Source organism: Ceratotherium simum, chromosome 24 (genome assembly GCF_057802395.1).
Source record: "Ceratotherium simum simum isolate JZ-2026a chromosome 24, ASM5780239v1, whole genome shotgun sequence".
NCBI classification, from domain to species: domain Eukaryota; kingdom Metazoa; phylum Chordata; class Mammalia; order Perissodactyla; family Rhinocerotidae; genus Ceratotherium; species Ceratotherium simum.
The window spans coordinates 43,724,397-43,744,926 of NC_141923.1; the positions used below are offsets into that span (position 1 = coordinate 43,724,397).

Consider the following 20,530-nt stretch of genomic DNA (forward strand, 5'->3'; position numbering starts at 1 on the left):
AATTGAATTAGATTGTCTCAGCATGTAAATTGTTCCCTAGGAACAAAGAAATGACTCAAGTCCTTCTGAGCATCAGTAGGCTGATTTTTGGTACCCAGGATCCAGTTTCTAAACTTGTTGGTGCATCTCCAGCGTGGAATCAAGCCCTGTGAAACCTGGTACCTTACCGTGAGATTTACAAATCAGTAACTTAGTGGTAACAGAGGCAGGAAGGCTGGACAGGGAGGTCTGTGGTGAGGAGCCCTGTGCTGATTGTATTAGTTTCCCAGGGCTGCCATAACGAAGTACCACAAACTAGGTGGCTTAAAATAAGAGAAATTTACTCTCTGACAGTTCTGGAGGCTGGAAGGCGAAATCAAGGTGTCGGCAGGGTTGGTTCCTTCTTGAGGCTCTGAGGGAGAGCCTGTTCCATGCTTCTCTCCTAGCTTTTGGCATTATGGGGAATCCTTGGTATTCCTTGACTTGTAGGTGCATCACTCCAATCTCTGTCTCCATCATCACATGGCCATCTTCTCCCAGTGTGTCTCTGTGTTTTCACGTGGTATTCTCCTCTCTGTTCATGCCATTCTCATGCCATACTTCAGTATATGACCTCATTTTAATTTAATTACATCTGCAAGCACCCTATTTCCAAGTAAGTCACATTCTGTGGTACTGGGCGTTAGGACATCAATGTATCTTTGTACGGGACACAATTCAACCCATACCACCATGTTTCTTTCTACATAGGGAAACACAGGAGGTTTTATATTTCTGACTGAATTCTTTTCCCCAAATTGATTTGAAATGCAGAGGGCATTACCCCTTGGAAACCATATGATACGTCATGGTGAGGTTCCTGGGGCAGCCCATAACAACTGATTTAGCTCACAATGTACTGGAAGTAGAATTTCTTTTAAGGGTCTTATAGAATCTAACCAAGAATTGGTCTTGGTGAGAAAATGTGTTCCAAGTTTCAACTTGGGGAGCTAAGAACACATTTCATCCCATCAGCTTTTAGAAACTTCATACTTGTGTTTGTTTCTCTCATCTTGATTCGTCTGTGCTTATTTACGTAAATAATTCCCTTTTTTTGATGTGTTCTTGTTTCCTATTTGGGTTCTAATATTACCTTTTATGTTGTTATTATACCTGAAATCCCTTGTGGAAGGAGTGGAGAGAGGGGAAGGGAAATGCTCTGTGCTATACACAGTCTTTTCCCCTCACCCCCATTAAAATTTGCTGACACAATCCTGTTTTCTCAGCATCTTCTCTGCAATTCTAAGTTATACCTAGCCTTCAGTATATTAACTTCTCTATTGTGTACGTGGAGTTCTGATGCATTCACTTCATATCTCGTAGTATTGAGTCAGAGGGGCTCTCAGGAATGAGTAGTAGGATATTCTGATGAGTTGACATTGTATATCCTTCAAATTATTTTGTTTGAACAGAGTCTTTGTGCTGGCTGCAGGTCTCAGCCCTCTTCTTTCTGCTCCAGACTCCTTAATGAGCCATTGTCATCTGTTCAGGGAGGCTAACCCTTGGCCTTAACCCTATTTGGCCCCTCCTTTAGATTACAAAGAGTTGATGGGCAAGATTTTTTAATAAAATTCTCCGTAAAGCCTTTTTCTGAGATCAGGTGGTAGATATTGGTAAAGTGTAAATGCAGTGTGTCCAAATATCTTCAGAATAATCAGGTCTGAATAGACTCAGTTAATAGGCTTTTCTTTTTTCCTTGATTAAAGGGGAGTCTGTGAGTTCAGGTTCTCTGAGAAGCAGAGTCAAGATGGGATTATGTGTGCAAGAGACTTATTGGGAGTTCACTGGGGAGAGATCCGAGGCAGGAGCAGGAATAGGTTAGGAGAGCTTTCGGACTGCAGCGCGGGTCTGACGTCTGTGAAAGGAGAGGTGGAAGGAGGGAGGACTGGGTAGGAAAGGACTCAGGTGACAGCCCAGTTCTGAGAATGTTTTGGCCAGGCTGACTGTGAGTTCTTGAGCCAAAGTTGCCCACTAGAGGATCCCCCTGTCCCACAGGACTAGGCTTGCACTGGTACCCCGCCATGCTCAGCCAATGCCTGGGAGCAGCCCAGGGGAAATGTGGACACTGCGCACATGTGGTGGTAGATCCAGGAATGGGGAGTGGCCCATACTCCCCACAGCAGGAGAGCCAAGCAGTGCAATTCCATGGCTTTCATGGGGATCTCCCTAGGGGTCCATGAACTTGGATGGTCAAAATTACATCCTTATTTTCGGTAACTTCTAACTGAATTTTAGTGTTTTGTTTAATTATGAGTGGAGCCAGTAGCCGTAGTAGTATTGGCAGTAAGTGTATCTTTCTCACCAATAAATATTACAGATAGTTTCATATAACATTGTAGTTGTCACAGATATCTCAATATGTCATCTATGCTTATTATTACTTTGAAATTATGGTAGTTATTAGACCTGCCACTAAATCTTTTATTTAATGAGAGAGTAAAAAGGCATATTTACTATTGTATCGCAAATTAAAAAAAAAATTTGACAATGGGATTTAAATGTAATTGTTTCTTTAGAGTTCTGTATGTTTTATTTTATGCATTTATAAACGTTATTCCAAGAAGGGGTCCAGAGACTTCATCTGACAAACAGAGGGTTCCATTGGACAAAAATGGTTAAGAAAACTTCCTGCAGATAGTATTCAGTAGGACCATATTAATTATGGTAGCCCAATAGATTTATCCTTTGCCTGGCTCCAAATGTATGAGAACAATAGCCCTATCCTTATGAGAAAATATTATCGTGGAAGATGATTCATTAATTCAACAAAGAGTGTCCCTCGTGTGCCAGGCCGTGTGTGGTGCTGGAGCTGCAGTAGTGAGCAAGACGGACACAGTCCCTGCCTCAGAGAGTTGAATCGACTTGCCAAAAAAACAGTCATTAGACAACAACAGTTATGATTATATTACCATGTGGCACATAGTGTTAACAATATGGGAACAACGGGATGCTCTGGTGCCCCAAGAGAGGTGCCTAGTGTAGGGGCCAGAACAGACCTCCCTGAAAAGTGCCCTTTAAGCTGGGCCTGAGAATGGGTAGGAGTGAGTTGGGAGAAGAGAGGGTGGAGACAGAGGTTAGAGTAAGTGCGAAGATTTGGAGGCGAGGCACACTTAGCTTGTTGTTAGAATTGAAATCATGCAGACCTTGTAAGCTGTGTGAAGAAGTTTAGACTTTTTCCCAAGGGCATTAAGAATCTTTGAAAGAGTTTTAAACAGGGAGTGATGTGATCAGATTGCCTTTCAAAAATATTGCTTGGAAAGAAACAAGGGAGGCTTTTGTGGTACTAAAGCGAAAAATGATGGCAGCCTCCTGTGAAGTGTATGGTGGGAGAAAACAACGTCAGGGAAGACTATTCAAGTCATTCTTGTTTGATTTCTTTGTGGCTCTGTGTGAAGGACTGGGTCTGGAATTTCAATTTGCTAGTCTGTCATAAACTGCATTAGAATTTTGGAAGCATCCTTCTTAGAGTTAAGATGTTCATGGTAGCTGTAGTTCTCTCTGAAGTCTATAGCAGATGCCTCTCTGTGAACATGAAACCTCACACAAATCTTGGAAAGATATTTCAGTATAACGGTTGGATCATGGAGAAAGTGGATGATGTTTGGTTGGGTTCTCTTAGTGTACATTTGTTACTTGCTACAACATTGATGGCCTTTAGACTTCTATATTCAGAAGAAAATAAACATATCATTAATAATGTAGATGGTTATATTGCCAATTAAATGAAAGATCTCTGGCAGCTTCTTCATAAGAAGCTTGTAAAAGGGTCCAAGGTTTGTTTGTTACTAGGTAAAAACAAATCCATTTTGGTTGATGGCTAATTCAGGGCCATGCACAGTTAGCAACTCATAAAAGTGTTTGTATGGAGATGAGTCTCTGGGATAATCAGATTTTATTTCTAGTGTCTAATTGACGCTCAGAGCTTTGGGTTTAATTATGTCTGCCGAAAAAATACAATTCAATTTCTTTTCCTCCCTTTTAAACATAAGTGCAGTCTTCATTTTAATTCATAAATATACAAGGCTTTATAGATATTTTCTGACACAGTACCTGGTACCTATTAAATACTCAATAAATGCTAGATTCTTCTTTTAATTGAATGAAAACATATAAAATAAGTAACCTAGGGATGCCTTTGCTTCTGGCTCCTGTTTCTTGCCCAGTGGTTGACTTTGTACATTTTATGATTACTCCAGAGAAATAAAAAATTTAAGTGGGTAATTGTTTTAGTAAGAAGACTCCTATTTTCTCGTCATCTAGGCCGGCTGACTTGACTGTAATGTTGGGTGTTTGCTCTAGTAGGGAGTGCAGCAGGTGGGTATCACATGGGGTCTGAGGCACAATGAGTTGAGTATGTGTGGATGGAATATGAGTTCTACTCTTTCCCTTCTCTAAGGCACCTACCCAGCTTCCAGTAGGGCCCACGTAGCTTCTTTACCCATGTTCTATCATATAGTGTGTCCATCTTCTTTCACTTAGCATTGTTTTCAAGGTTCATATATGTTGTAGCATGTATCAGTACTTCATTCCTTTTTGTGGCTGAATAATATTCCATTATATGTATATACCACATTTTGTTTATCCATTCATTAGTTGATGGACATTTGGGTTGTTTCCACCTTTGGCTATTGTGAATAGTGCTATTATGAACATTAGTGGACAAATATTTGTTTGACGACCTGTTTTCAGTTCTTTTGGGTATATACCTAAGAGTAGAGTTGCTGAGTCATATGGTAATTTTATGTTTAACTTTTTGAGGAACTGCCAAATTGTTTTCCGCAGTGGCTGCGTTGTTTTACATTTCCACCAGCAACATACGAGGGTTCCAATTTCTTCACATACTCTCTAATATATATTTTTTATTATTATGGCCTTCCTAGTGGGTATGAAGTGGTATCTAACTGTGGTTTTGATTTGCATTTTCTTAATGACTAATGATGTTCAGCATCTTTTCATGTGCTTGTTGGCCATTTGTATACATGGCGCAATATGGATGAACCTTGAAAATATTATGCTAAGTGAAAGAAGGCAGACACAAAAGTTCACATATTGTGTGATTCCAATTATATGAAATATCCAGAATAGGCAAATATATAGACACAGAAAGCAGATTAGTGCTTGCCAGGGGCTGGTGGGAGGGGAGAATGGAGAGTGGCTGCCTAATGGGTACGGGGTTTCCTTTTAGGGTGATGGCAATATTTTGGAACTAGATAGAGGTGATGGCTGTATAACATTATGAAAGTGCTAAATGTCATGGAATTGTATACTTTAAAATGTTCCATCTTATGTAAGTTTTACTTTAATAAATTAAAAAACAAAAACACCTGGTTAGAAGTTGAGTCTGGGTTTCTAGTTCCAGCAGCATAGTGGACTGAGTGAGTATGGATTTCCACTTCCTTCTACAAACACAGAGAAATTCTGGATAAATTACAGCAAAATTTTAAAACATGCAACTGAGCATTGTTGACAGAAGAGGTGACTTGAAGGCTGAGCAGTAGCCTCCTGAGATGAAGCCAGAGTGTCTGAGGGGAACGCTGGAACAATTAGAGACACTGGGATGAGAGGTGGAGTTTAACACCAACGTGGGGTCGAGAGACATGGCCTTGGGCTGGTGTAGGGCAAGGAGCAGGAACTAAAACACCTGCCCAAGAAGGCATTCTGGAAAAGCTGCCTCCTTGGTGAAAGGGAGGTCTAGAAAATACCTCCCACAAGCCAGGGAAACAGCAAGAGAATGTCTGTCTTCCTGGGGTTCTGAGTGGGAGAGAAAAAGGACACTGAAGCCCCAGGCCTGCCATCATCATGCAGGAACTCGCAACTCAGAAGTTAGTGTTGAACCCTGTCCCAGGTCGGTGAAACCCCTGGTGTGCTCAGCATAACCAAACAAGAAACCGCTCATCTGTAGTGACACTTCTGCAGTTCAGGATGCATGAGATTCCTGTGAGAAGAACAACCTCCACTGAATAATAAGTTCACGTGAAAAATTACAGATCACACAAGGAGATGTTCTAGCATGAGGGAAAGTAAGTGCACATGGCAGACGGGGGTTAGCATCTCAAGAGCCTGGCAAAATAGAAGTATGTTTGAAATGATTCAAGAGTAAGGAAGCTGAAACTGGCTCTACCGTCTTAATAAAAAGTTTCTCCCGTATGCTCCCAGGGAGCATGTGGCAAGTTTGCTTAAGGGATGTAAAAGGGGGAAAGGGGGAGACTGAGGTTGTTCACCTGCTCTCCTGTAGTGGTCTGGCGAGACCTTTAGGTTTTTCCTAAGGATCAAGAACTCAAGGAAACTTTCTTTTTGAGTAATGCATTTGGAAGGCAGAAAAGCCCTGCCTTCGAGTATATTAACTGCGATGCTCATGTGCTCTTTTTTTTTTTTTTTTTTTTTTTTAAAGATTTTATTTATTCATTTTTTTCCCCCCAAAGCCCCAGTAGACAGTTGTATGTCATAGGTTCACATCCTTCTAGTTGCTGTACGTGGGACTCGGCCTCGCGTTGGACGGAGAAGTGGTGCCTTGGGGCGTGCCCGGGATCCGAACCCGGGCCGCCAGCATCAGAGCGCACGCACTTAACCGCTAAGCCACGGAGCCGGCCCGATGCTCATGTGCTCTTAACCAAAGGTTTGCCTTCATTTCTCTCGAGAGCACAGCTCAGTATTTGTCCATTATTGTGAGGACTGACGCATTATGAACTGGTAAATGGAACTTTTAGAGACAAACCCTGAAGAAGCTGCCTTGAAAACCACTTTAGTAGTCATTCAACGCTCCACTTCTAATTGATTTCATCTGTTGGCTGAGTCATGGCACTAGCCAAGTGGGAGTTTCATGTGGATTAAGTAGAATCGTGACGGAACATTTAGATAAGGGCCCTCGGCAACATGAGACTTCAGAGTTACCTGGTCACTAGCCAGTCTTCTCTTTGCCTCTCCCTATGTCAAGCCATGGCTTTTATCTGTGGAAGCCCCAGTACTTGTATAAAGGAGAGGGGCGTGTGGGGACCTTGTCTTGAAGCTGAAGTGGTCTGTCACTTTACAAAAATGGAGAATAGAGGAAAGTGCAGGTAGGACTCATGGATTTTATGGTTGCCAAAGCCTCACACGTATCTCAAGCTGGCAAATTTTAGATTCAGTGGATCTGGCAAGCAGCACACACAAACTTGACTTTGCACTGGAAGCCTGATAATGCTGCACTTCAGGAAGCAATAAACTTTCTATTAAAAATAAAGTACAAAGGCCAAACTATTTTCTCTTTCACCAGTGGATTAAAAATCAGATAGTGCAAATGTGAAGAGAGACCCCGTAAGAGAGTTGGGGAGAATTTTAGGTTCCCTGAGTGTGGACTTGATGCTGCTGAGTGATAAAACCACGGATCAGAAACCTCAGTGCTCAGCAGAACTTTCACGGGTGTCTTAGGCCAAGATCAGTGATTTTTTTTTTCCTTACAATCAGGTGTATAGGAGGGGCCTAGACAAGTTATTTTCTCCCCTGGTGAGCAGTGTTGTATGTCATACTTTCCTTTTTGGGAAGAGAAAGAAACACACACGGAGGGATACTTTCTTCTTTATGCCCCATGTATTTCCATAGGGTTGAAGTTCATAACAGCCTTCTCATTGGAAGAGTTGGTAACCATACAGTTTATAGTTTCGGTAACCATACAGTTTATAGTTTCTCAGTATGATTGGCATTAATAAATGACCCTGGCAAGGTGTGAATTGATTACAAGACATTCTCCTTGCGTCTTCCCAGTAGGTATCTAGTATCATTCCTAAGCTGGCAGCTACTAAAGACATTTTTAGTATTCTTCAGAAGTAGAGATTAGGGTATCTGGGCTCCTTGTACCCTTCTCTGTAAATATCAGTGCAGAGCCTTCAGAATTAATTGCTTCTTAGATGCATGATTACTGCTCACTTAGCCCTATGCAAAGAAGTAGGTCATTCTATTCATCAGAATCTTGCTGTTCTGTAATTAGGTGAAGAGCAAATGATTATAGATAGGGTTTCTATGTGATTTTAAAGCAGGCAAATTTAGCATCATTAGAGAATAATCCATAGCTGGAAAAACTCAAGGTTCTTTTAAAAACATACAGACAATATTTACAACTTGGTAAGTTTTATTATTCTTAAATGTGTTATGTAAGTTGGAAAAAAGCTTTATCTGTTTCTTGGGCTAGAAGAGGCCCTTATGGTTAAATAACAAGGAAGAAAAAGAGCTAGTCTCCATTTATTTCTTGACACTGTAGAAACACTGTAATTGAAATTTAGTTACATATGCTTTGAACAAAGAACTATGTTCTGACGTTTCATTTATTGTTTAGATGAAACATACATTTCTCTTTTCATTGATTAAGATAAAATTAAGTTTCCCACTTTATTGGAAGATGTAAGTGATGTTGAAATTTTGATTATTAAAGAGATTGTATTTATAACCCTTTCAAAATTGAATGTGACCTGAGTGGAACTAGCTATGAAGTACGTCTTCCACAGCGCTGTATGGAAAGGCTCCATTTTATAAATTCAGGTAGCCTGAAGTCCTTGGATTAGAATGGATTTAGATAAATGGAGATAGCTTCTGCCTTGAACTTGGCCAGCTTTCCTGCCTTCCTTGCCTCCCGACTTCTGTTCATTCTAATAGTTTGTTTTAATGTACAAAATAAATAAAATTGGTATGGCAAAGGGCAGGCCTGCCCATGTGGTGGCAGAATTAAACTAGTGTCTTAGTTTGTGTTCTCCCTGAAAACAGACCCTGAGTCTGGACTGGGATGCAAGGAGAGTATTTGGAAAGCGACCTCAGGAAGCATGGCAAGAGAGTGAGGAAGTGAGACAGGGGCGAGTGGAGAGCCAGTGAGGGAGTGTTTGTGAGTGGATTGTTGTTGGGGTTCCTTGCTGCTAGGGATTTGCTGAGAAGCTGTGTGCAACACACCTCAGGGGTGAGGAAAACTGGGGAATTATCTGATGCGGTAGGCAAAATAATGTCCCCCCAAAGATGTCGACATCCTAATCCCCGGAACCTGTGAATATGTTACCTTACAAAGGGAATTCTGCAGATGTGATTGACTTAAGGACCTGGAGATGGAGAGATTATCACAAGGGTCCTTATAAGAGAGAAGTAGGAGGGTCAGAGTCCAAGAAGAAAACATGACAACGGAAGCAGAGATAAGAGAGAGAGAAAGAGAGAGAGAGGGAGACATTTGATGTGCTATCCTGTTGGCTTTGAAGATGGAGGAGGGGCCTCGAGCCAAGGAATGCAGATGGCCTCTAGGAGCTGGAAAAGGCAAGGAAACATATTCTCCCCTAGAGCCTCTAGAAGGAATCAGCCCTGTTGGCATCTTGACTTTAGCCCATCAGACTGATTTTGGACTTCTGACCTCCAGAAATACAAGATAACAAATTTGTATTGTTTTAAGCCATTAAATTTGTGACAGCAGCAATAGGAAACGAATGTACCTGCCAACTCGCGGCCCTCATTGATTGAGGATGGCTTCTAGGGCAGTGTTTCCTTGGTGCTCTGGCCAGCGCCACACAGGCTCCTGTGGCTGGAGGACATCCTCAGGCACAGAGACCCTGTGCGGGAAGGAAGCAGTCTGCAGGGCGCCTCCCAGTGGGCCAGGGCACCGTTGGACTTGGCTGTACCTGGACAAAGGATTGGATCAATGGATTGTGAAAACGTCCTCATAAACACTTGGAACTAGCTCTTTTGGGTTATTTCACGTGAACAGTCCAGGTTTCGAATCCCTCTGACCATTCCTTTGCTGTCTCTTCTCCTGGCCCATTCTCTTCTGCCTGGCTTTTTAATGTTGGAGTTCCTTGGCATTATGACCTTGGTCTTGTCCAGTCTTACTTTGTGATGGTTAATTTTATGTGACTGGGCCACGTGCTGCCCAGACGATTGGTTAGGCATTATTCTGGGTGTGTCTGTAAGAGTGTTTCTGGGTGAGATGAACATTTGAATCCATAGACTGAGTAAAGCAGATTGCTCTCTCCAATGTGGGTGGGTTTCACCCAATCAGTTGAAGCCCTGACTGGAACAAAAAGGCTGACCCTCCCTGGAGGAGAGGAGATTTCCTCCTCCCTGACTGCTTTTAAGCTGGAACATTGTTTTTTTCCCCTGGCTTTGGACTTAAACTGAAATATCAGCTCTCCTGGGTGTCCAGCTTGCTGACTCACCCTGCGGATTTGGGGACTTGTCAGCCTCCATGATCTCATGAGCCAATTCCTTATAACAAATCTCTTTATACATAAATATCCTATCGGTTCTGTTTCTCTGGAGAACCCTGTCTAATATACACTCTATACTCCAGGGTGATCTTCTCCACTCTTTTGACTTCAGCTTGCATCACTATGTTGGTGAATTCCAAACCTTGGTCTTCAGCCTGGGTTTCTCCGTATTCGAATTTTTAACTGCCAACAGAAACATCCCCATGGATATCATGTAGCTACTTCAAGCTCCACATATTCAGAGTAAAACTTGTTATCATCCCCTAGGAATCTGTTCCTGCTTTCTGTATTCTGTCTTTTTTCATCACCATGTACTCTGATCTCTTTCTCAATATCTTCAGCATTGCTCATTCTGAGTTTTAGGTTTCACCTCAGGACTTCTGCCACTCAGGGCTGTTGTCCCCCAGTGGAGAGCAACCCTGGCACACAGGACTGAGTTGGAAAAATCCTCAAGCTAAGATGGAACTAAGAGATCGAGTTTATTCTCATACAAAGACACACACAGACACACACACACGCACACACATAGGGCCAGTGGAGGTGGAGGGAGAGAGAAAAAGACAGATACATACAGAGAACAGCAGAGCCGTAGAGACACACAGACAGAGTCTGGGAGAAAGAGAAAAAAAAAGGAGGAAAAGAAAGAGAGACACAAACCACAGTAGGATATACAGAGACACAGAGTCAGAGGGAGACACATAGAGGCAGAGAGAGGAGACAGGGAGGAGAAGATAGAGAAAGAAGTAGCCAGAATAACAGACAGGTGAACAGATACAAACCTGCCCCAATTTGGGTATGCCCTCATCTCCAGAACCTGAAAAAGTCCTACTGTGTGCTCTGATACGGTCACCCTGGCCCACCTACTGACACCCCTCCCCAAAGGGACCCACAGCGTACTGAACAGGCATATGCTTTAGCCATAAATTTCAGCTCAGCTACTTTTTAGCTGTGTGGCTTTCCACACGTTACTTGAGCTTCATTTTCTTCAGCTGTAAAATGGGGATGTTAATATCTATCTTGCAAGCTTTTTGTGAGGTGCTCAACAAATCTTAATTATTAGCTCAGATAAATCCTAAATCTCCTCTGGCTCCCATCCCGTTCCCCTTTAGTGAAAGGGAGTTCATGGGAATGTCTGGGACAAAAATAGCCAATACAATTTTGTTCTGGAAATAAAGGAAATTAAAAATACTCTTCTAAATAAATAAGCAGTTTGGGATACTTTTCAGCCACAGTCTATTAAAAACCAACCATACTTACAACTGATGGGATACATGGAAATATTATTTTATCTGCAGTTCTTCTTTAGTCTCCCCACTTCCTTCCTTTTTTCCCAGTGGATAGGCTTGCGGGGGGCAAGTTGCTGCTCTGGGACTCCTGTACACAAGAGGGCGCTGGTGAGCAGGAGAGAGAGAGAGAGAGAGAGAGAGAGAGAGAGAGAAAGAGTCAGAGAGTCTGCTTTTAATAATCCATGTTTACTTTATTTATTTATTTATTTATTTATTTATTTTATTTATTTATCTTCTTTGTGAGGAAGATCAGCCCTGAGCTAACATCTGTGCTAATCCTCCTCTTTTTGTTGAGGAAGACTGGCTCTGAGCTAACATCTATTGCCAATCCTCCTCCTTTTTTTTTCCCCCAAAGCCCCAGTAGATAGTTGTATGTCATAGTTGCACATCCTTCTAGTTGCTGTATGTGGGACATGGCCTCAGCATGGCCGGAGAAGTGGTGCGTCAGTGCGCGCATGGGATCCGAACCCGGGCCGCCAGTAGCGGAGCGCGCGCACTTAACTGCTAAGCCACAGGGCTGGCACCCCATGTTTACGTTTTTTTCTGTGTACCTTTCTCCCTACCAGAAGGAGACCAGAGGCCTCATTATATCGCTGTGCTTTCAGACTTACATTAAATAAAATTTCAAGAAAGAAAAGAAACCAGAGTCCATGGGATTAGAATGAGTCTGTAGCTGTGGGCTGAAGAGTTAACCAGGTGGAAGGGCCTCAACCTTGTGTGTTCTTCACTGCCAGCATTCCACGATTAAACTTCATTTGCAAAGGTTTACAGAATTTTCTGGGGTTCTTTTGGGTAAAATATGTTTTTTTCTGTATTTTAAAAGTAATAAGAAATTATAAATAACTTGGAAAATCCTAAAAATATAGGGAATAAAAGAAAGTCACCCATAATTCTACAGCCCACTGAGGAATTCAGTTAATATTTTGATGTACTTCATTCCAATTATCCACATAGTATTTTTATACACAAACTTGGGCTCACATTATACATAGTCTATTGTTTTTCATTTGCAATTATTTAATTTGAAGAACACCATGCCATTAAGTATTTTTCTTTAAATAATTTTAATTTTAGTATAATATTCCACTCTGTAGGCACAGCCTAAGGTTTTCTTTCCCCTTGAGTGTTTAAACCAATCTCCTATGATTGGATATTGATGTTGTTTACATGTTCTTTTCTATTATAAATCATGTTGCAGTGAACAGCATTTAAGTAAAATTTTTGTGCATATCCATGATTAATTGCTAAAGATACATTTCTTCTACAGCTAGAACTTTGGATAAAAAAATTTAAACTTTTCTTTAAAGGTTTGGATATCGATTGCAAATTCCCCCCACAACTCCAAAAAATTGTATCAATTCATACCCCTTTCATCAGTGCGATGTTTCTCTATTTTAAAAAATTGCAGTGTTGGCTCTCTTCATAAAGAATTGTCTTTTCCTTTTATTAAAAATCTTTCCTTCTGCTTTTTCTCTTCTTGCTTTTGCATTCCCTTATCAATTTCTATTCCTTAAGTTTTATAAACTACAGAACTAGATCAATTGAATGTGTTCTTTCCACTACCCGTGCACATATGCGCATCCTCTTCTGTCGTGTGTTCTCTCCCACCGTGGAAGATTACTGCCTTAGAGAATCATGTAAAGCAGGACTCTGTGAAATTTACTCTAAGAAAACTAAGAAAGGCCTGGCTTGATGAGGCCTGAGTTGAAACGTTTCTCTTGGCAGTGAATTTCCTGCAGTTCAAAAGCCTATCAGTGCCTCAGACCCTGGCTTGATCTGTGCCTCCCTCTCGTCTTCTCCAAGCTAACTTATCCTGCCATCCACAAGTAGTCAGCGGCCCTGCTCGCCTCCTCCACGAGGTGCTCACATCAGCATCCCTGCTCCCATCTCTCTTGTTTTGCTCTTTATATGATACCCAGGCTATTCCTGATTCCAGACATCAGGCTTCAGAGGTTGGAGTTCTGCTTTGTACCCCAGTAATGAGCTTTCCCACCCTGTCCCTCACTCACTCAGTGCCAGCATTGCTGCTTGTCATCCAGTTCTCAAAACCCTGATGGCCTAACCCTTTTCTCACTGGAATTAGGCCCCCATGCCTTCTATGACCCAGTGTAGAACACTGTGCCTGCTCAACACAATGCTCATAATAAGTATTTGTTGAGTAAATGAATGAATTGGAAGCATTCTCTTGCTTGAATTTAACTCTATGTCTTGGGCTTAGTTGAGACATGTTAACACAATACTTATATTTTACTTGTCTTTCTCTCTCCCTTCCTTCCCAGATTTGTTTCATTTTCTAGTTTCTCTACACCAAGGACTGTACTAGACACTTTACACGTGTTATTTCTAATCTTCACAACAATTTTGCAAGGCAGGCGTTACCATCCTTATTTTATGTATGAGGAAACTGAGGGTCCCAGAGGTTCATTAATTTCTCCAAAGACACTCGGCGAATCAGTGGTTGACCTCACTTCTCCATGGACCCACTCCTAAAATCACAAATCCTTGGCCCCATTCCTGAGGTTTCTATACGTTCTTTTTTTGACTTTCCCAGGACCCTGACCTTATCCCAATGGATCACCAGCATCCTTGCCTGAATCCAAGTTGAGACGGAAGGATTGATGAGGGAAAGACAAACCTGAGGGGTCTTGCCAAGGGCTTGACATGAGAGATTGAAGCCGGGGACTGAAGGAGATAGAGTAGCCCAAAGTATCTCCATATTTTCAACCTGAGAGAGCAGAAGAGTGGCGGTGTCACCAAAAGAAATGAGTAGTTGGGAAGTCTTATTCCTGCAGGTGGTTAAATCGGATCGTGGTTGGAGTTCCAAGGGCTCCTGACTCCCTGGTTAACTATGGGCAAGTCTCCTAGCTTTTCTGAGTCTGTTTCCTCTTCTTTTCCCTGGGCATCATCTTACCTGACCCTCATGTCTGTCATTGGTTTGCTGATCAAATGTGAATGTGTTTTGTAAGGGGTAAAGCTGTACATACACATTAGCTGTCATCCCTGTTGTCAGATATATTATTACTAGACTCAGATTGTAAATGGAGACACCAGCTTCTTGGGTAGAATACGTCTATGCCAGGTGTCAGCCAACTGTGGTCCGTGGGCCTTATCTGGCCTGCTGCCTGTTTTTATACAGCCTGTGAGCAAAGAATGTTTTTTATATTTTAATATGGTTGAAAAAATCGAAAGAAAAATGTTTGTGACATACAAACATTACATGAAATTCAAATTTCAGTGTCCATAAATAAAGTTTGTTGGAACATAGCCAAACCCATTCATTTGTGTGCCGTCCATGGCTGCTTTCCCTCTGCAGTGGCAGAGTTGAGTAGTTGTGACAGATTGTATGACCAGCAAGGCCTAAAATATTGACTGTTTGGCTCTTCACAAGAAAAGTTTGCCAACCTCTGGACTGCACCTTTTGAGGGCCGTTTCTGGATCTGCCCAACTGTGTCCTTCCTTCCTGTCTGTTGAAGCTCCCAGAAAGGAAAGGAAATTTAAGGAAATGTTGATTAAAAAAAATTTTTTTTTTACTGATCTCTTTTGTTTGATAATAAAGGTAAAAAGAGGATGTATTTATCTTTTTTCTTCTCTTGATGCTTTTTAAAATGAATTTTTATTCAGTGATGGAATGTTGTTATAACTTTAAAAGGCAGTTAAGGATAAAAACCCCACTACTAACCACAAACCACCCTTAACGTGGCCATTCTAATGCATGTTTTCATTTTGATTGATGCTTCCCTCTACTCTGGCACACGTGTTTCCAAATGGTTGTAATAATGGTCTACATAACATTTCATAGTTGATATAGTCCTTTTGAGTTGGCTCTTAAAAATATTACTTGATTATTGCTTTTATTTTTTCATAGTGGTTATGTTGTGATGGAATTATACAGTTTGCAAGCTATATATATTTCAGAAATTCTTCCTGCTCTTGCCTTTGGTCAAAGTTTTCTTCTTCAACTGTGAATACAAATGCTTCTCTTTGGTGCCAGTGCTGGGCTGCCCTGGCTTGCCAATTGCTCCTTCCTACCTTACTCTGCTCTGACATTGATTCAAGTGCAGAATTCCCATTGAGCTTAAAAACCAAGAAAGATGAGGAATACAGCTAAGGAGAAAATGTCAGATAAGAAAAGAACTTGATATTTTAAAGATGATTTTCTCTCTCCTTCCCCAGACCTCCCCCAAAGCATTCAATAATAATAGAAAATACATTTAGCAAACAAAAATATTCTCTGTTCATTAGTGAGGGTATGGGGGATATATTTGTGTTCTCTGTTACATTTTTAAGTAGATAAGAATAAAAACAAGACTATTACTGTCATGTTAATACTGTGGACACTTTAACTGTATTTCATGCAATAAAACCATTGTACCAAATTACCTTAATACTATGAAGTAAGTTATCAAATTAACAATGCAATGAAATATGAGTAAAAAGATAGCTATTTAAATTTTGTTCTCTTATTTTCCCTAGTGAGAAGCTGGATGGAAAAACTAAAAGACAAGGTAAGAGAACTGTTTTCTTCCTTTGGATTTATCTTAAAGGACATGGCTTTGCCAAATAAAAGATCTTCAGAGTAACGGAGATTTAATTCATTATTCTGATTCTGGTAGTCTATGCAAAGATACAGGGTCACTTCCAGGTGCCCAGCAAGAAAGAAGATCTTCCCTTTAAGTTCCTCCTTGTATAAAGACTTATTCTTCAGAGCACCATTCGTTCTTATGAAGGCAGCATCTGATGTGCTCAACTGAATAATATTCTCGACATATCAAGGTGCAGTTTCTTTTAGGAAATTTCAGGGGTGTAATCCCATTCTATTTGGTGTTTCTTGTCTCAATGCAAGGCTCTTTTAAGTCTGATATTCCTGAATAAGGAAGAAATACCTTGGGTTTTGGAAGGCATTGATTCTTCTGACCCAACGGCGGACTTGACTAAGAATAAAAGTTTGTGATTGAAAGGGCATCCTTAAACCATAGTGGAGGTGGGCTAAAAACACCTGAACACCGGAGCACTCTCCTTAGACGCACTTTTATGTGGTCTCTCGTTGTGCCACTACTTACTAGATGATAATGAGCTGACCTGTCTGGAATAGCCAACTATAGAAAAGTGTTTTCCTCTCTTGCGTTAATTCTGCCATCTACATCTGTGATTGACAATATTAACTTCCTTCCAGGTTCATATTATGCATTTTCTTTTAATTTTCAACACTCTCCAAGTTTTCATTTTTGGTTACCTTATAATTTTAAACTGGAATTACTCATAAAAATATTGATGGAATCCTGAATTTCTTGCTGTAGCCTGTGTCAGATACCATTACTATAATTCAGCTCAGATTTAACGGGGGGTTTAGTTAAATGGAAATCTTTTCAACTGCCAGATATTGAGTTACACCCAATTCACCCATCTCAGAATATACTTCTGTTGAAGGTATTCCTTAACTTTTTTATTATTTGGGATCAATTTTCCCCGTATTTGAATGATTATTTATTTACAGCTTAATGTTAAAGAATAAAAGAAAGCATCCAACTAAAATTATGTAATTATATTAATTCTCCTCATTATTATTTTTCTGCTTCTCAGTAAAAATTAGCATATATGGTCTTTGAGAATGAGACTATTTTGTGTTCATACATGTTAAAAGTGATGTTGAAAATTTTTAAGCCTGTTGAAGTCAGCAGAGGCCATTTTGGTATCTAATGGGTCCATTTATCTACGGGAGGTATGATCAGATGGCTGAGCAAGATTTGGGGGAAGATAAGCTCAAAAATTTAGAACTGAGTATGTTTATGTTGGTAGTACTTCTTGTTATTTTTCAGGGGAAAATATGATGCAATGAAAAGTAAACAGGCTTTGGTATGTTAATCTAGGAATCCATATGTCATTGTTTCTATAGAAAATATCCTTCTGAGTTACAAAAATGGACAAAAAATAGACTTAAGAAAATAAATTTTGGCATGTAGCCTGTTTTGAAATTGGATATTGCAATATTTTTTACCTGTATGTATTTATAGTTTCACCACCACATTTAAAAATGTGTGCAGCTTTACAGAAAGGCTATATTTTCTATTCCAATAGACCTTTCCTTCTTATCTTGTCTCAAAGCCCTGATACGTTCTTTCTGCTCCTTTTCACCAAGAGAAATAATTTTATGTATGGCTCCTAGTTTTCTGGATTATTTTGAAATTATTCCAGCCCTCTCTTCATTTTCTTCTCTAGTATTTTTTATCAGTTATGTCTTTTTTTTTTTTTTATAATTTTATTTATTTATTTTTTTCCCCCAAAGCCCCAGTGGATAGTTGTATGTCATAGTTGCACATCCTTCTAGTTGCTGTATGTGGGACGCGGCCTCAGCATGGCTGGAGAAGCGGTGCGTCGGTGCGTACCTGGGATCCGAACCCTGGGCCGCCAGCAGCAGAGCGCGCGCACTTAACCGCTAAGCCACAGGGCCGGCCCTCAGTTATGTCTTAATTAAAAAAAATTGAAAGAAAAATAGTTGAGACTCCAACTGTGGTTGACTTATGCGTGCTCCCCCGGTCTTGAAATATTATACACTTATTTAACGTGTGCATTCATATGTGTGCGCGCGCACACACACACATATCTTCCTCTCTCTCTCCCCTCATTCTCTTCATCTAGTTAGCCAGCTATCATCTTTAAAGTCTTTTTAGTCATTATCTTCAGAAACTATTTGAGAGCAAAACTATTGCCTCTTTGATGAAAGTCACAGAATCCCTAAGAACTGATAACTGAACTACGTATTTACCTGGCTCTTCATCCAAGCTAGGACATCGTCTCAGTTTGGCTTCATTTAATTGTTCCTGATATTGGTTTCTCTTTTAGCTAGCTGGGCTCTGGAAAAGGTGATGTTCTAAAAAGTTCTGAGTTATTCCTTTTGTTCTTATTGTGTAGTCTTTCTCTATTAGTTAGGATTAAGATCAGCTATGAATGACAGACAACCTCAATGACCGTGGCTTAACCAAGAGAGAAGTTTGTCTCTCTCAGTTAAGAGAGACACTCATTTATGAGTCTGGAGGTGGCAGTCAAGGGTTAATGGGGGAGTAGCGCTGTGACAGGGGCCCAGGCTCCTTCTGTTCGATGCTCCACCTTCCTTCCCAAGGTCACCTCATGGTGACAGTTCTGCCTTAACTAAGTCCATATTCCAGCCAGAAGGAAGGAGAAAAAGGGGAGGCTAAAGATACTCCTTCTCTCTTAAAAGGGAGGATAAAGGTACTCTGTCATTCTTAAAGAGGTGGTGGTGGTAAAGGCTCTGCTCCCCTCTTAAAGAGCTTGTTCTGGAAGTTGCATGTGCCACTAACATGTCATCTCCTTAGTGAGACTTATTGCGTGATCACACCCAGCTGCATGGAAGGCAGGGAGAAGTAGTCGTTATTCTGTGCCCAGCCCAGATGGAACGTTCTGTTGCTCTAGAAGAAGGGGAGATGGGTATTGAGGGACAGTTCCCACACTCATCCCATCACTGATCTTCTTCCTGGTTAAATGTCCAAGTCAGTGATGCTTGTAAGGTAAATCCTAACTCAGCAATCTATTGATATATCTTTTCAACATCTAAATTACTTCTCAAAACTGAAGATGCATAACAGTTTTAGTTGTGTAATAAAGACCAGCCCTGTTGTTATGTCACCAAGATCATTTTATTTCTTCTAGATTTAGGAAGTAATCCAGAAAATGGATGACCTAGACTATACTTCAGTGATTCTTATGTGCAGTCTGGACCAGCAGCATCAGCATCACCTGGGAGCTTGTTAGAAATACAAAGTTTTGGGCCCAACTCGAACCTACTGAGTCAGAAACTCTGGGAATGGAGCCCAACAATCTGTGATTTAACAAGTCTTGCAGGTGATTCTGTCACATGCCCAAGTTTGAGAACCGCCATTGCATAGAAATCATAAGGGCATTGTCTTAATTCAGCAGACTTTAGGTATCATTTGGTTTTCTTTCTTTCTTTTTTTTTTTTGTGAGGAAGATCAGCCCTGAGCTAACATCCTTGCTAATCCTCCTCTTTTTGCTGAGGAAGACCGGCTCTGAGCTAACATCTATTGCCAATCCTCCTCCTTTTTTTTTTTTTCACCCAAAACCCCAGTAGATAGTTGTATGTCATAGTTGCACATCCTTCTAGTTGCTGTATGTGGGACGCGGCCTCAGCATGGCCGGAGAAGCGGTGCGCCGCTGCGCGCCTGGGATCCGAACCCGGGCCGCCAGTAGCGGAGCGCGCGCACTTAACCGCTAAGCCATGGGGCTGGCCCTCATTTGGTTTTCTTAGAGCTTTCTTGAAAACAGATGTTTCTGAACAAATACATTATCCTAAGAAGGAATGATACCTCATAAAGGTATCATTATGTTTGTTTGTTTACAACAAACAAGCAAACAAAACAAACACAAACAAAAGCCAACTATATCTAGTAATATTTTGGCTTACAATGTATTTAAAATTTTTTAAACTATTTGGACATAATTTGAAATGTACAGAAAAGATACAAGAAGAAGACTAGCACAAAGAATACCCTCAGCCTTTTCCCCAGATACGGTTATTATTAACATTTTACCCCTTTTGTGTTGTCATTGCTTGCGCTGGCTTCCCGTCTCTGCCTCCTTTTTTCTGAGCCATTTGAGGGAAAGTTGCACATATCATGATGCGTTTGCCCCAAATACTTCAGTGTGTATTTCCTTTGAATGGGAATATTCTGTTAGTAAACCATAGAACAGTTATCAGCTTGAGTACATTTAACATCGATACTGTACTTTTATATAATCTGGCATCCATATTTCAGTTTTTTAACAACTCAAAATGCCTTTTATAAAAGCATTTTTCTCCTCCAATACAGGATCTAGTCTAGGGTCATATAACACATTTAGTTGTCGTGATTCTTTAGTTTCCTTTAATTTGGAACATTGTTATAGCCTTCTTTTGTCTTTCATGACACTGACATTTTTTAAGTCTATAGTTCTTTTTTGAAAAAATAGAGTATTCTTCATTATAGGTTTATTGGCTTTCTTCTC

At 40.7% G+C, this 20,530-nt stretch overlaps 1 protein-coding gene across 1 annotated transcript in view; it reads left to right on the plus strand.

The window, feature by feature from the left end:
• Positions 1–20,530, plus strand: part of ARMH4 (armadillo like helical domain containing 4) — a 123,713-nt gene that overhangs the window by 99,550 nt on the left and 3,633 nt on the right. The window contains exon 6 of the mRNA XM_004426194.3: positions 15,986–16,017. Coding sequence (XP_004426251.2) covers positions 15,986–16,017 — 32 coding nt within the window. The remainder of the gene's footprint in view (positions 1–15,985; positions 16,018–20,530) is intronic.